This window comes from Pangasianodon hypophthalmus, chromosome 11, assembly GCF_027358585.1.
Source record: "Pangasianodon hypophthalmus isolate fPanHyp1 chromosome 11, fPanHyp1.pri, whole genome shotgun sequence".
Taxonomy (NCBI): Eukaryota; Metazoa; Chordata; class Actinopteri; order Siluriformes; family Pangasiidae; genus Pangasianodon; species Pangasianodon hypophthalmus.
The window spans coordinates 20,970,693-20,986,944 of NC_069720.1; the positions used below are offsets into that span (position 1 = coordinate 20,970,693).

General features: G+C 39.2%; 1 protein-coding gene across 2 annotated transcripts; it reads left to right on the top strand.

Moving 5' to 3' along the window:
- Nucleotides 1-1,181: 1,181 nt before the first annotated feature.
- elovl1b (ELOVL fatty acid elongase 1b) lies at nucleotides 1,182-16,247 on the top strand. 2 transcript variants are annotated; one of them, XM_026912456.3, is made up of 9 exons: nucleotides 1,182-1,330; nucleotides 7,810-7,940; nucleotides 11,295-11,394; nucleotides 11,804-11,994; nucleotides 13,438-13,518; nucleotides 13,672-13,728; nucleotides 13,823-13,928; nucleotides 14,080-14,216; nucleotides 15,396-16,247. In XM_026912456.3, exons 3-9 carry the CDS (start codon nucleotides 11,334-11,336, stop codon nucleotides 15,750-15,752), a joined length of 990 nt encoding a protein of 329 aa, XP_026768257.2. In that variant the 5' UTR covers nucleotides 1,182-1,330; nucleotides 7,810-7,940; nucleotides 11,295-11,333; the 3' UTR covers nucleotides 15,753-16,247. The 2 variants fall into 2 exon arrangements, with proteins under 2 accessions (XP_026768257.2, XP_026768266.2); XM_026912465.3 differs by lacking the exon at nucleotides 1,182-1,330 and adding an exon at nucleotides 1,450-1,801.
- Nucleotides 16,248-16,252: the final 5 nt, after the last annotated feature.

Consider the following 16,252-nt stretch of genomic DNA (forward strand, 5'->3'; position numbering starts at 1 on the left):
GAATATTAATGGACATTAATAGAAAATAATCCAAACTTGTATGACAGCATGTGTCATGCAACAAGTATTACAGATACTGGATCAGTGGTTAAGCTACTGATCAGAAGGGTGAGAGTTCAGATCCCACTGGGTCCATGAGCAAGGCCCTTATCCCATAACCTCAGCTGTTAGTTGCTTTGTCAGCTATATGAGTAAATGTAAATATTGAATATGCAGACATAGGAACCCTTATTCTCTGTTTATGTGTCTGTTTTAGTGTTTCTCTTGAAGCACAGCCAGCAGTCAGGGATGGGTTTTAGGTGGATGATTTATGGTCCTCAAAACAAGTGTTTGAAATTCAGTTGTTTTAAATTGCTGAGACATTTCCAATGCATGTAAATGAAACAATAAATGAAAACCTTTCTCTTGCATTAACCATTATTAAATAAATAAATAACAACAGCTACAAGAAGGACAAGACCTCCTGGTTCACCTTCTTTAATGAGAAGGCTCTAATAATAACCCAGTTTATATCCTGTGCATTAACACAGTGCTATAAATGCAATATAAATTACACAACACAGTGATGTTCAGAGAACCTTCCCTGAACAAGGCGTGCTCTATCAATTTGTTAACAAGCTGAACTTAATCCATCTGTTCCTCTAACACAGAGTTGGGCTGTTCTTATCATCTCTGAAGATCAAGCCTGTCATTCAGAGCTTACAACTTCAAAACATGAACACCAATGATCCATTGATAAGGCCCTGTGTAAACTTTTAAAAGGTCATCAATACATTATTAATCATTTTTTTTTACATTTATCATTTTTAAAATGAATGGTCAGCATGGGTTCTGTTTCAAATCAACAATTTTTTGAAGCAGTGGTCACAAGAGACCCCTCCAAAAAATTCTTCAGTACAAAACAAGACTAAACAGAACAAAAATAGGTGTTCCCATCTAATGTTTCATCCCAGATTAAATTACTACAGCCAAATAGATGACGTAGCACACCCTGCTGCAACCTGATTGGCTCGTCGGCTTTGAGCCCGCCTTGGTTAATTCCTAAAACACAAAATATTGTGCTAAAATGTATTATTTGGTGTGGTAAATGTATATTTTAAATAGCGTCATATTTTGTAGAGATAGTGTGCTACTTGGATGTGTTTGTGTATATACACTACTTTTTGCGGCAGTGTGCGGATGGAGACACAACCCGCATGTTGTCGCCTCCTCTCTCTTCTCACCGCCCTCTTTTTCCTGTAACTAAAGGGTGGAAGGGTTGGGTCACATCTTCCGACTTCATCAAAGGGGCTAAAACGGAGTGAATTCCATCCTCAGTGATCTCCAAAAGGTAGATTTCTGTACTGCTCTGTAGATGTAACATAGTGTCAGCTGTTATAGGTTATATTATCTATAGTCCTGTTTTGGGTCGCGTTTGATTTGGTCACTTGTCTAAGTTTATGGATTAGATGAGAAAAAAAACCTAAAACAGTGAAAAGTTCTGTTATATGGTTGTACTAGATCTTCTGTATCTCTCTAACGTGAGTCTAGGTTGTCGTGTGAGTGGCTGCTTTGCTTCTTTTGTGTGTGTGGTTTGGACACTACAGAGAAATCGTTGCATCACACATGACTTTTAATGCGGAAACGTGACTTTGAATGAAGTCGAGCTTTTCTTTGACCACGCCCACGCAAAGCGCTGATTGGCTGCTCGGGGTCGTCATTTAGCTCGTTTCATTCGTCGTCACGCGTTCAGGTGTTCGGCTTGGAGTCGCGCGGGTGGTGTTGGGTGTCTGTGCACACCTGAGAAGTGGGCCACGTACAGGTGAGTCAGTGGGGCTGGCTTCGAGTCAGCTTTTTATCCTCTACCAGTAATATTTATCTACCTTTCATTAGCCATGAGGTCTCATACTCCAAAAAAAGAGGACATTGGTATTTTATTTGTATTGTTTGGTGTATACAATCTAAATATATCAATGTGATTTTTATATGAACACTGATTTTTTAAAAAAGGGTGATATAGTTCAAATTAATATTAAACTAATTAAATTAAACTCTTAAATTAATTATTATTAATTTCAATAATAATTAATAGAAATTAATAATTATTGATAAAAATAAGAAAAATTAAATTAAACTGTTACATTTCATGTGAGAGATTGCTTGTGTTTACTGTTGGTTAATACTGGCTAATTCAGGACGAGCGTTTTTTTTTTTTTTTTTTTTTTTTTTAAAGGCTAATATAGTATTATAATATACATATGGATTAGTTTAATATATTATAATATTATTATAATATATTAAACTAAGAAAATTAAATGAGTAAATTAATTATTAATTATTTTAATAAAAATTAATTAAACTATTAAATGAATTTAATGCGAGAGACTGCTTGTGTTTAGAGTTGGTTAGTACTGGCTAATCAGGACCAGTGTTGTGTCTACACTGTGTATTTGGGATGGGACCGAGGAGGGTGTAATGCTGTACGTGCCATCTGAGCTTTAAACGTGTGACCTCCAGAAATACAGGTCCTCTACACTACTCTGAAAAGTTATGGAGGAAAACAACCCCAAGCAACTCTACAGAATTCAGGACTTCATTCTGGTCCTGGAGCTTCATTTCCTCAGCAAGATAAGCAATATGTTGGTGTTGTGATGATGATCGTTATCTAACCTCTGTTAAGCATTTCCAACCATATATATATATACACACACACACACACACACACACACACACATGTGAACTATGAACTGTAGACTGATGAATAAGAAAATTTGTTGTCTCGTGATGCTTTGCATCATGTTCTTTTAGACGAGGTTCAACTTCATTGGTAAGATTTAATATTCAGTGAGTAATCTGAAAATGGGTATTATGGAGGAAGTCAATTTATTTTTTTTATTATGGGCGTTTTGTCCTGTCAGTATGACTAATCAGAGCCAGGTGGTAAGAAAACCCAGGATATCCAAATTACTGCCAGAATAGGCAAATACATTCTGCACTATATAAACTAAATTTTTGACTTTTGATCTAGGATAAAGGTGAATGATCCTGGTTTGATGACTACTTTGTGCAGCGTACTTTGATCCTAATCACTTTCTGACAATCTCTGATTGCTCAGCACTCATGTCAATGAGTAGAAATAGTTATCCGTTGGGTTCTGTTCATCAGTCTTGCCTGTTTAAACAATTTGCTTGTAGTTAATTCCAATCATACCACCGACTAAGGATGTCCTGACTCATCCATATTCAGTAAATAGCTGAAGAATGACTAAGATCATCCACAGATTGTGTCGGAGCCATGATCTCGTTACAGCCACTGTTTTTGTTTTGTTTTAGTAGGACTTTTAAAGATAGACAAGAGTGTCATTTTATCAGATTGGAGAAGACGATCCTTCCCTAAACAAAGGTGCCATGGAGACGCACTTTGTTCCCCTGCAGTCACACAGTACTACCTCTATCAAAGCTAAACAATCAGTTTAATTTAGCAACGGAACTTGTTAGGGATCATCATCTGTCAGACATTGGGCAAGTAATACCTTGGACCTTGCACCTTGTATCCTGGATTAGCAACGTGTAGTAAGTGAGCTGTAAGAATTACTTGCATGCAATTGGCTATAAATGATGTCAGAGTATGAGTCTGGGTCTTTATGCTTTTCCCCAAGACAGACGTGGAGAAATACCTGTTTTTGTTGAATTTATGTATGTTCATGTTGTACAACCTTTCATGTTTTTCCAGTTCTGTTAAACTTACATGTCTTTTACCATGTGTTAGCCAAAAAGGAGAAAAGATTAGAGTGTGCTTTTGGAGTTCACTGGACACAAAGGAGCAGGACACAAAGGTGCTTTGTATGAAATTCGAGAAGTTACACCAAGGTCACATTAGGCATGTGTGTCTAACCTGTTTCAAATTCAAAACAGTGTTGCATATAGAAACAATTTTAAAACCATCTAGAAGACTAGATATTGGCTAAAGCTGTGTACTCTAATCAGAATTAGGAGCTGCAGATTGAGAGATAGGCCTGATGTCGATTAGAAGAAATACTCTTAGGGTTTTATTAACATATTTTACAGGCAACTCGTTACCTGTAACCCTGTACCCACAACATCTTTTTGCTTCCCATCAAATGAGGATCAGATAACTTTAAATAAAAGATTTTCTGTTAGCAGATCATGTAAAATCACCTTAAAATGTATAACAAATCAAACTGAAACTGTTAGCAGGGCTTCTTTTTGCATAAACATGAATGGCATGGTAGCTTAAGGGAAAATTCCATCAATACTGAAACCCTTAAAGGGAACTACAGTGTAACCATACATTTCCGAGCCCAAGCTCATGGTCAGTGTGTTGAGTGACGTAGCTCTGTCAAACAAGTTTTTCTATTCTTGTAAGTACTCACTGCAGTGTGGAAAGTACTTTACTTTTAAACTGGCTTATGTAATGCCTTTAGCTGTACAGTAAAGTGATAGCATTGTTGTGATCTGCCATGTGGAACTCTACTAGTATCAGATTTATAGGCAGGTTCGCTGCATTCAGATACATTTTCTTTTTGGTATGCCAGAGAAGAAAGTTAGAAAGCTATATCATAGTTGACAAACGCCAAAGTATTAAGAGAAATTAAGATACAAATTACAGCAAGAAAGAAATCCCATCACTTTTATAAAGCAAAAAATAACAATGTAGAACTGCATGATATTTTCAAAATAAGTATATCACATTGCCATCACAATATACCCCATAATATAATAACGTGAACTGGTGTACTTTTATGTGGCATGCTATTCAATTATTATTTTTCTATTCATCCCAGTGCAATGCCACACTCACAAAAAACCTTTCTCTGCAAACCTTTGAGATGCACTGAAAGGTTATAGAATGAATTAAATAATTGTGTATGCAAGATATGCAAATTTGTTAACTTCTACTACAAAAGAACAGCACTATTATGATGGTTAAGTATGTGTGGAGTAAACAGCTACTCAACACTTCTCACTTACATCAGCACAGACACGTAGTCAGTATCATACAACACTCTGGGAAAAGCAAACTATTGCCATAACAGCAACAACTATGGCAACATCTGTGTTCAGCGACTCATGAGCATGTGTGGTTATGGACAGAAGTTCAATATCGCACTCCATCAATAAATCCTCAGATATGCAATTTACCTGTTCAAAGAGAAGTTTCTGCCTTTTTTGGGTTGATATAAAACACTTTCACTCACAGGCCACTTTACCTGTACCTTTACACCTGTACCCCTGCTTATTCATGCAATTATCCATAAAATCATGCAGACACGGGTCAAGAACTTCAGATAATATTCACATCAAACAGAATGCGGAAACTGCGATTGCAGTGACCATGGCTGATTGATTTCTACAGATCTCCTGGGATTTTCACATGAACAGTCTGTAGAGTTTACACAGAATGGTGCAAAAAAAAAAAAAGCATCCAGTAAGCAGCAGTACTACAGGCAGAAATGCCTTCTTGATGAGAGAGGTCAGAGGAGAATGGGCAGACTGCTTTGAGCCGACAGGAAAGGTACCTCAAATAACCACTCTATACAACTGTAGTAAGCAGAAAAGCATCTCCGAATGCGCCACCTTGAGGATGATGGGTTCCCAGAACGGGAAAAACATCACCTTACACCTTTTTTACAATCTTAAACCGTCCAGTTTGGGTGAGCCTGTGCCCACCATCAATTCAGAGTCCTGCTCTTGGCTGGCAGGCGTGAACCTGATGTGGTCTTCTGCTGTTGTAGCCCATCAACTTCAACATGTGACATTTTGTGTTTTCTGAGATGCTTTTCTATGTAAACATTAGAGACTGTTGTGCGTGAAAATCCCAGATCAGCAGTTTCTGAAATATTCAAACCAGCCAGTGGGTTTTCCTCATTCTGATGTTTGATGTGAACATTAACTGAAGCTCTTGAACTGTATCTGCATGATTTTCTGCATTTTGCTGCTGCCACCTGATTGGCTGATTAGATAATTGCATGAATTGGGAAGTGATACAGTATCAATTTGAGTTCTTGCTTCTGTATTAAAAGATTAACAAACACATCAAAATCCCACACACCCCTCAGCCAAAATCTTTTGGTCCATTTGATGTAGTGTGGTGTGAAACCGAGGAGGACTAAATATGAAATTGTCAGTTTTACTAATTCCCATTAGACAAATGGACTAACAGGTGAGAAAGTGCTCTTAGTTTTGACATATTACAATGTGTGTTAATCCTAGTGTTATCTCATATTGCACCACAATGGAGAGACTTGTTCAAAGGCACAATAGCTGTCAAGGTGACATGAAGAACCAGAATATTCCAGGATCAGTTTTGTGACATTGAGGAATTTTTTTCCTTCATCAATACTAAATGTGGTTCGCATTTTTAACATTTTTTTTGAGCGTAAAGAGGAGGAGATAAAGAAGGGGTTGGTGATTTCCGGTGATTTCCGGTGACTGATTTTCTTGTAGGTAAGGTGGAGATTGAGAGAAGGGAGCAGCTGTCTTGCACTCTTATTCTCTATCTTTCTAAGACTTGTTTATCCACTAGGGGTAGAGAGACTGGTCCAACAAGCTCTGGCTGTCTCAGAAACGGAGCTGTTTGTATTATAAAGGTAAATCTGTCTCAGTGGAAACGGAACACCCGATACCCTCATCAATGAAGGTTTTCGGTTAGCCATGCCATTTTGTAGTAGGAAGACAACTGGACTTTTTATAATTATACGAGAGAACCAATCGTTCTGCGGATGAGAGCCGAAACATCAAGATTAACACAAGTCTTCATTCTTCATCCATGTGGGCCTCTTGACGTCACGACCACGTAAAGTCAAAGGTCACATTCCCCAGTGCTCTGCTAATAAGTTTTTGACTTGGCTGAATTTTACAGCTTTGCCTAAAAGTGTGAAGAAATCCAATATGCTGACCTGTGTACATTAGGTTCGTGTCTGCATGACTGCTGCTATTCCAGAATAACTGTCGGCTGAAGATTTCCCTCATTAATGGTTATTATGGGTGGGTCAGTGTGTACACATTGCATTTGCTAAAGTCATAAGAGTGTCATGCCCACTCTAGTGCATTGCAATATTAGTTTTATGTCTTGTGTGTCTTGCTATTTTTTTCTGTTCTCATTCAGACTTTGTAGCTTTCTATGAAGCGTTATTATGTTTTGATGAATGCTGGTCTAGTGGGTGGCTTATTAATAGCTGCTAACTAACCAAAGCCTGAACAGTGTCATGTTTTGAGGGCAGCTTTGTGTATTTAGAGAGATGCGTGCAGCTCTGGATGTTGCTTTGTGCTCGGGGGTGTGTTTCTGCATTGCCTGTGCTGCTTAGGGCGGCTGGTGCAGAACAATAGGCGCCTTCATGATAACAGAGTGGCTACTGATTTCTTGCCCTGCGCTGGCGAATAATCCTATGGACGCAGGCTGGGGTGATAGCGGCGGGTCAGGTCAAGGTCCTCAGCTTACTAAGGAGAGGAAGGACACTGAGGTGGGCAGTTTAGGGCGGTAGGGAATGTCTATTTAGGTCAAGTTGTTAGCAGGACTCATCTGTGTTAAAAGAAGCCTGCTCTGTCACAGTAGGACTTTTCCTGCTCCTCACTTATTCTTGCGCATGCACACACAACTGCTTCCCCTGTCCCTCTCTCTCTCTCTCTCTCTCGCTCTCTCTCGTACACTCTCTAAGCCAGTTATTCATCCACTGGGTGAGTCAGGGTGGGAGGAGTCTCGGAGGCCAGCAGTACCAGTCACCCTATTGAATCTCACTTTTTTCTCTCTCTCTGTCTCTCTCTCAACTTCTCCTTTCTCTCTCTGTCTCTCTCGCTCTCTCTCTTCAAGCACTCCCTGTAACTGTTCAGGCCGTGTTTTACTTCTGAACTGGGAGAGCAATAACTTGACGGGGAACAGAGTTTTGGCCCACCAGCACTCAGCAGCAGCAGCCACCTCTGAAGAAGAAGTTTAAGTTTAAGGTGAGTGGAACATTTTTACTTTATAAATATTCAAGAAAGGTGTGACAGACTCTGACCTTATAACTTTTCCTGATCTACAGCTCACTTCTTAAAGTTTAGAGTGCACAGTATTAAGAACATTCCTGGTTGGTTTTGGCTGACCGCTTTTATCACTTCTGCTTGTTTGCTAGAAAGACGATTGTACTGCTTTAAAACAGGCACGCCCCATTAACAGATGCCGGTCTGTGTGTTTGCCTTGTTGCCTCGATTCTCTGGGATATCCACCCCCTCCCTCTGTTCATCATTAACTCCAACCATCGGCCATTTTTTTTCCCTTTTTTCCACTGCATGATTCATTGACAGGATGCTTGTTACAGCAACTTACTCTCAGCCTCACCCCTTTCTTTGGGCTTTGGCTGTAGCAATCACGCATAGCGGCATTGGTTTGAACTTGAAACAGTAATTTGACAGTTAGGAAATGCTTCACTGAGCGCTTTTTGTGATCCAACTTGCCTAGTTTAAGGATCTAGTAGTTTTGGGATTCTTTTTTTGTTGTGTCCTAATGGACTGTAATCACATGACGGACATGTGAGCAAGGGTGGTTACTCTGACTCTGGCAGCGTCATTTCACTCCTGTCGGTGAACTCAAAACAGGCTGAATTAAGAGGGACTGGTTCCAAGTGTGTGGACTGTAAGTTAGCTGGTGTTTGTGCATTTGTTACCATCCCGTCACTTTTTAAAACCTTGAATGGGACAGGTCACAACATCAGTCATCCTTTTAAACAATCCATTAAAGCACTAAATAAGTATGTATGTTATATGACATGGCTTACTTCTGAGTCATTCTATAAACACTAGTGTCTAGTGTCTAGAAATGTTACACAAACTACCTGGATTTTCAGTGTGGATTAGCTCGCCAGATGCTAAAGCTGCAGTCAGCAATTTTAGGCAGGCCTGTCTGTGGGTGTAGATGCAGGGTGTGATTGGTAGTAAGTTGTGGCAACCACTCATCTCAGAAGATTTTCTAACATCCATTAGTGTACTACAAGGACTCCACGGCCTGCCCAGTGCCTTGAATCATTTTAAGAATATTGCAAGAATCTTGCTTATAGTGTTGTGGGTGAAACATTAACATTCCTTTCCATGTTTTTAACAATATTATATTTTGTGAGGTTTGGCCTCACTAACATCCCATTAAGGACTTGTCATAATATCTTCTCAAGCCACAAGAGCACTCGGATATAAATATAATGACTCTGAATATAAGATTCTTGTCTTTGTTCTATACAAGACATTATGTGTGTACATTACACAATCGATGTGGTGAGGAAGTGTCTTCAGGTTTTGGCCTCTTGTGTAACAGGAGTTCTTGCCCACTGTATGGCTCTCAAATCTTTCTGTGATATTTTCTTTCAGAACAAGATGAAACCATGATGCATTTCATATCTGATTGTGCTGCATGTGTGAGATCAGGCCAAATGATTCGCGTATGCATGTGCGCTTTTTTTGCACTCGAGTGATGCATGTTGTGATTAGAGGCACCTAACTCTAACTTAACTAATCTTTTATTCTCCTGAAAGTTTGCTAAAGTTTAGTGTTGGTTAGGAGGGGACCAGGTTGGTGTTGGTTAGCAGGTTAATTAGTGAGCTAAAGACATTTTAGGTAGTCATAAATCTGATAAATATTGCCCAACTTTAGGTAATAAGCATTCACACCCCTGATAGCCTTGGCACATGGGTGGATATAGTGGATTTCGTTTGTTTGCCTGACATTATTAGGTTAATCTCATTTTGGGGTTTGTAAAGTCAGTATGGTCTTCTTGTGAAACCAGGACACTAAGTTACTTATAAAGCTGAGGAATGCCACAATTCTTTAACCTTCACGGGTCAATTCAAGAGTACGTGTTAAATAGGTCTGGTAGATTTACATCTGTAGCTAGTTACCCATGCAGAGGTGTGATAACACTCATGTGGGCCTATGTCAGAGATTCCAGCATCTGTCCAGATGACATGTGGGTGAAACAATCCAGGAAACCAGTCAGTACATCAACAATCCAGTCTTCCTTTGCTCAGATAACATGCTCCTTTGAGTTCCACTGTACCAAATAGTAAAGATGATGTAGTAAAAGAGAATGTTTAGCTACACTGATAAATTACCCAAACTATCTTCAAGTTATTTCAAAACCTCCCAAAGTTACTAAGTAATTACTATTATTACCACACAACAAACAAACTTACCCATCTCTCAGAAGCAGGATTATAGTATTATATTTCAGTTCACTTTCTGAAATCGCAGGACAGACCACTTCAAATTCAGGATTTTCCCCGAATGCACGTGATATTGTTGTTCTTCAAGGTCGTAACATTAAGAACCATAAAAGTAAATGGAAATGGCATGAGTAGACTTTGACCTTGATAGGATTGTGTAATACTATCACACCATTTTTCGGAGAGGAGGTTAACGTTCAGAAGTACTTTCATGTCTTTTGTGACTCTAGGTACATTTACATTTTGTGTAACATGAGTAACTTGTGTAAACTGCAGTCCATGGAAAACCCTATGGAAAATGACTAGCCTCTGTCAAAAATGGAAGCAGATGGTGACTGGCTCCAAAGATTGTCAGTTAGATGCAGAGAGGAATAATGATTGGCTAGTCAAGAGCCAGTGGTGGTGTAGGAGGTTGTGGTATGTGGCTTTACAAGGGTGGACTCTGTAGTACACATCTGCTTGCATTGAACGTTTGTTGCACTACATATTTGGGACACACTTTTCTTTCTACCCATCAATCCATGTTGGACTTTCCTTAAAGCCACACCTGCTTCCCTCCTCTGTTTGCCTAAAACATGGCAGTGACTCAGCCAATGCGATAAGGACAACCTTTCATACAGTCCTAAACGCATTGTGTTTTTAAGGCATGAAAAGGAGAGCGTATTGCCTCCTGTAAGTTAATTCCTGACCCTTTTTTGTGTGTACAAAAGGCAGGCCATATTTGTCCTCAACCCTCAACATGCAAGCTATGCTCCTCCCTTCTTCTTGCCTATCTGTAGCTCCTCCCTGTCATCATCAGACCATGTCCGCCAAGAGGAAGAAAGGAAGGGATGTTTACAGGGAGGAGGGATATGGGCGAGAGCCGAGTCACTAGTTAACCTCATGCACGTTGTTTTCCAGTCAGGCATGTCACGTGTCTGTAACGCGTCTCAAGTCATTATGATTATCATTTACTCTTCATTACTGGTTTCATTTAATGTTTTCTATTTATAATTCCCCATATAAAGTATTCTTGGAATAGAATTATGTCATTCTTTACAATGAGAACAAACATGTAGAGCCACTGCTTAAGATGGACTGATGGCACGGTTTGTTTTTATTTCCACAGATTTTGCACTAGCCCAAAGCACTTCAGAAGTTGGTGAAAATGCTGGAGACGGTCAGAGACAGAGTGCTGGAAGTGTATGACAAAGTCTTAGCGGGGAGAGGTATGTGTGCAATTACAGATCAAGCCCTTGAATATTAAATTATACTATAATTCCAGTGGTGACTTTCCACTGAAAATCTTTTCCAGAATAGGAAAACCCTCATTATTAGGGTTTTGTTCAGACAAGATACGCAAACATGGCATATGCTACACTGCTCAGTTTTGTAATGCCTTTTTGTAAAATACAATCCACAGTGACATCTCCATGTTGTTGCTATCTAGGTACCTAATTCCTACCCAGGCTGATTTAAATATGCAAGCAAATCCGATTACAGGCTGAACAAAGAAATTTGATTTGGTTATTTAAAATTTGCAACGTGGGCACTCGGATTTAAGAACTAAATCAGATTTGTTCTGTTATGTGAACAAAGTCTAAATGTCTTTTCTGGTTTGGTATGTTTCCATATCAGACCCACGGCTGAGGGGCTACCCGCTGATGGACAGTCCGGTCAACATGACGGCGGTTCTGCTCGGCTATGTCTTCTTCGTACTGTACGCAGGCCCTCGAATAATGGCCAACCGCAAACCCTTCGAGCTGAAAGGGCCTATGATTTTCTACAACTTTTGCTTGGTTTTTCTGTCTAGCTTCATTGTATTTGAGGTGAGACAAAATGCTGGACCACTTCATCCACATACTGATGCTGTTTTAATCATATTGCAATTATACTGCTAAACATTACAATTAATGCTTAAGAAGTGGCTTAATATTTTGATTAATTGTGCCACTGGATGACAATAATGCCACAAATTTAAAGCCAGTGTCAATTTTAACAGATTTAGTTTTAGGTTTCTGATAAAAATAGAACTAATTAGTCATATTTTAGTCATTTGGTTATTATTAGTTTTAGTCTATCAAATTTAACAAATTAAAAACTAAAGATTTCAGTTTGTGTTGCCTCACGTTTACCCAGTGTGTTTTGTTTTCATTTCCAAAATGCAAATGCAATACTTCACTAAATTTTACTTTCCTTTTTCAATGAAGCATCACATTGCATTACAATTGCACATTGCTGTTACAGGCTTACTAAAGCTTTTCCCCTTTTCATTTGTTGTGCAATGGCTAAGTGAAAAGTTCTTTGAAAAATGAAAAATGAAAAGTGGCTGAAATGACCATCTCTAACATGCAGAAAGAACATGCAGTGGGTTTAATAACGATACTCTAATGAACACATTTATTACTCCGCATACAATTACTTACTCTCACTCTCACTCATTTTCAGTAACTGCTTTATCCTGGTCAGCATCACAGTGGATCCCGGTAACACTGGGCATGAGGCAGGAATACACCCTAGATGGGACACCCGTCAGAGGTGTCACAGGCCACTATGAACACACACATGCACACTCATTCAAACATAGGGGCTTTTAATCTTAGCCAATAGCTCCTGTGCCATGTTTTTGGGAGATGGGAGGAAAGTGGAGGAAACCCACACAGACATGTGGAGAACATACACAGAGAGTAACCCGAGCTCGAACTGGGGACGCTGGAGCTGTGAGGTCGCAATCCTACCCAGTGCACCCCTGTGCCGACCTGCATACAATCAATAAAACTAAACTAATTACCGTGACTTTCAGATATGCTAGCTAGTATCATATCAGCCTAACAGGACACCTATGAAGCATTAGCATACATATGCAGATCGGAGAAGACAGGCTTCATTCTTGCCACACCTTTGGGAAAAAAAAGAAGCGGAAATTTTTGTTGAGCAAAATGCTATTATTTCCTCATAGATTCTGACAATTAATATTAGCTTGTTGTCAAACATTTTTTCATCTTAGTTTTTCATCTACACATTTAGCACTGATCATAGCACCTAAAAAAACATCTGGAGCCTTTTCCCTGGTCAGAGTGCTCACATGACACGATGCAAAATATTGTGATTTAATAAAATGCTCATTTGCATTGTGCAGGCCACTGTGATACATCCTGCAGCCCTGCTTACAGCCTTTTTCAAAAACACAGGGTCATGAAAACGATTGTTGTTGTTCTTTCTTTTCTTTTTTTTTCTTTTTTAATAATTCCTTTGAATTTTCCGCTGTCTAGTTCTTGATGTCAGGATGGGCTACAGGATATACGTGGAGATGTGACCCATGCGATTACTCCGACAGCCCGCAAGGACTTAGGGTAAGTCCTGTGATGTCTACAATCAAATTTGTCATTTTTCCCCAATATATGTAATTGTATCTATTGTGTAAGCTGTCCACAATAAAAAGGCAGACATGAAAGAACTTTTCTTGTATATATAATGCAGTGTATTAAAGAACTTTTTATCCATAGATGGTCAGAGTGGCCTGGTTGTTCCTCTTCTCAAAGTTCATTGAACTCTTAGATACGGTAGGCTCTGTGTTTTATACTTATATAAATAGTATTTGTAGTGTTTGTCTCAAGCATTCAGATTTGTTTGTAATACACTCTGGTATTTGTTTAGGTGTTTTTTGTTCTACGTAAAAAACACAGTCAGATTACCTTCCTCCACATCTTCCACCATTCTTTCATGCCCTGGACTTGGTGGTGGGGAGTCAGCTATGCTCCTGGTGAGTGCTTCAGCATCGAATGGTTTAGCTTTTAGTCATATTTAAACTTTTTTTTTTTTTTTTTTTGACTTGTCTATGTTAAACTATGGCCTCAGTTAGTATGTTGGTTAAAGTAGTAACAGGATATGTGACCTTCTGAATGTCTGTGCAGGTGGAATGGGCTCATTTCATGCCATGGTCAACTCAGTCGTCCATGTGATCATGTACTTCTACTATGGCCTCTCTGCTGCAGGACCTCGCTTCCAGAAGTACCTCTGGTGGAAGAAATACATGACAGCCATCCAGCTGGTAATTTTATTAATTGAGTCTAACTAATGCATTCTTTAAGGCTCTACTTTGCTGTTCAGAGGTTGGGAATTAAGGGAATTAAAGAAAGAATTTGCTACTTACCAGGAAAGTAAGGCTATGTTTTGTGTGTGTGTGTGTGTGTGTGTGTGTGTGTCTACACAAGGTTTTTTGTATTTAAAAAAAAAAGAGTGTTTTTGTGCTCATATGACAAAGAACACTGCTAGCTAGCTCTATCTACAGAAGCCACATTCTAATAAAACACACATGTCCAGTAATCATCCAGTTTGGTTCCAAAATGCTTTCCGTAATATAAAATCTCCGATTTAACGTATCATAAAGCTACGTATATTGACTAGCATGCAAGTTTTCCACGCTTACAGTTGTTTTCACTTGCCCCCTGAGCAGCATCCTGATTGGCCTAGTGATCACAGCATTTAAAAGAAAGCGTTTTCTGAAAGTTTTAACTCCTGTGATGAGAAAATACTGTGAATACTAGCACCCAGGACATTCACTCTACGCAATCTTACAAATATACTTACATGTTTCACACAATCCAGTTTGGGCTGATGGCTTAGAATGAGCTTTTTTCGCATGTGATTTTTACACTGTATGATTTCATAACCAGTGTTCTGTTGCTAGTGTTCTTTCAGCATTCACCACATCTGTTAAAAAGAAGGTTTTATCTATGACCTTTTCATTGGCTTTCATTGTTTTGTTTGCAAATTGAATAAACCTCTGGATATTGCTGCACTACTGGGAGCACAACAATGAAAGCTAAAATGGGGAATAAAAAGGAAATGTAATTCTGGTTTAAATTGAATATAGTGCAGTTTAGTGCAAATGGTTTTTGAATGGGAGAGGTAGCAATTCTATTTTACAGCTTATCTGCCAATGAAACTTAATTCCCAACTCCGAGGACACCAAAGAGGTCAGAGGCCATTATAAAGGCACTTCTGGTCAAGGTCCTTCTGACACTTTTATGTAATAATGAAGGAACATCTGTAAGATGTACCACACCAAATGTCTTTTGTTCCAAGATTATGCAAAATACAAAACTTTTGTATTTAATTGTACATAAAAAATGCTTCTAAAGTGAAGAATCCTAACTAAGATAACAAAGATCAGTCTCCTTTCATCATTTTGTTTTCATACCCCTGACCATATCCTGTGTCCTTACAGGTGCAGTTTGTGCTGGTGTCCCTTCACGCTACACAGTATTACTTCATGTCCAGCTGTGATTACCAGGTACCTGTGATCATCCACCTCATCTGGATGTATGGCACCTTCTTCTTCATCCTCTTCTCCAACTTCTGGTACCAGGCCTACGTGAAAGGCAAGAGGCTGCCCAAGAGTACCGAACAGCCGAGTCAGAAAGGCAAGGCCGGTGCTGTTCTTTCCAACGGAGCCACATCCTTTGCTAACGGAGCCTCGCTTATGGCTAACGGCAACGGTGTACATCACGAGAATGGCGTGGCCAACGGGAAGAAGCACTATGAGAACGGAAATACTCACAACGGTAAGATGAAGAAAGCCTAACGGGCCGAGAGAAGAACATCCAAAACGTATGACCACGAGTGCCTGCATTAAAACGCCATGGATTCCAAAGAGTGTTTTGGGACTGTTTTTCCCTCATCCTGGTTTTGTTTATTCCCTTTATTTTGTAGTTTTAAGATGCACAAATACATGGGGAAATGAATGAGTCTGGGATCCCTGTTTGTATTTTTTTTGTTATTAATTTTAATTGTTAATCTATAGAAAATAAATAATGAGCACAATATATGAAGAGAAGAGATAATTTAATGACTGGCTGTGTTCTTCACTGATGGTGCTCACCTTGTCATGAGTGAATGCACTCCTCCTTTCCTTACTCCCCAGTGACCAACAGCACTGTACATTTCTCTTAAGACAACTTGAGCTCCAGCTGTAAATAATGTAGGTTTACTGTCAGAACTAATGGGATTGATAGGGCTCTAAATTTTTGTTACTGAAGTATATTGACTTGAAGATATCAAAATAAATTCCATTTTAAAATGGTG

Excerpts from the sequence above, each read along its gene's own strand:
- elovl1b (XM_026912456.3), top strand. The coding sequence starts at position 11,334 with ATGCTGGAGACGGTCAGAGACAGAGTGCTGGAAGTGTATGACAAAGTC. Across the intron at positions 13,729-13,822 it reads TCATTGAACTCTTAGATACG|GTGTTTTTTGTTCTACGTAA; the intron begins GTAGGCTCTGTG and ends GTATTTGTTTAG. Across the intron at positions 13,929-14,079 it reads GGGAGTCAGCTATGCTCCTG|GTGGAATGGGCTCATTTCAT; the intron begins GTGAGTGCTTCA and ends ATGTCTGTGCAG.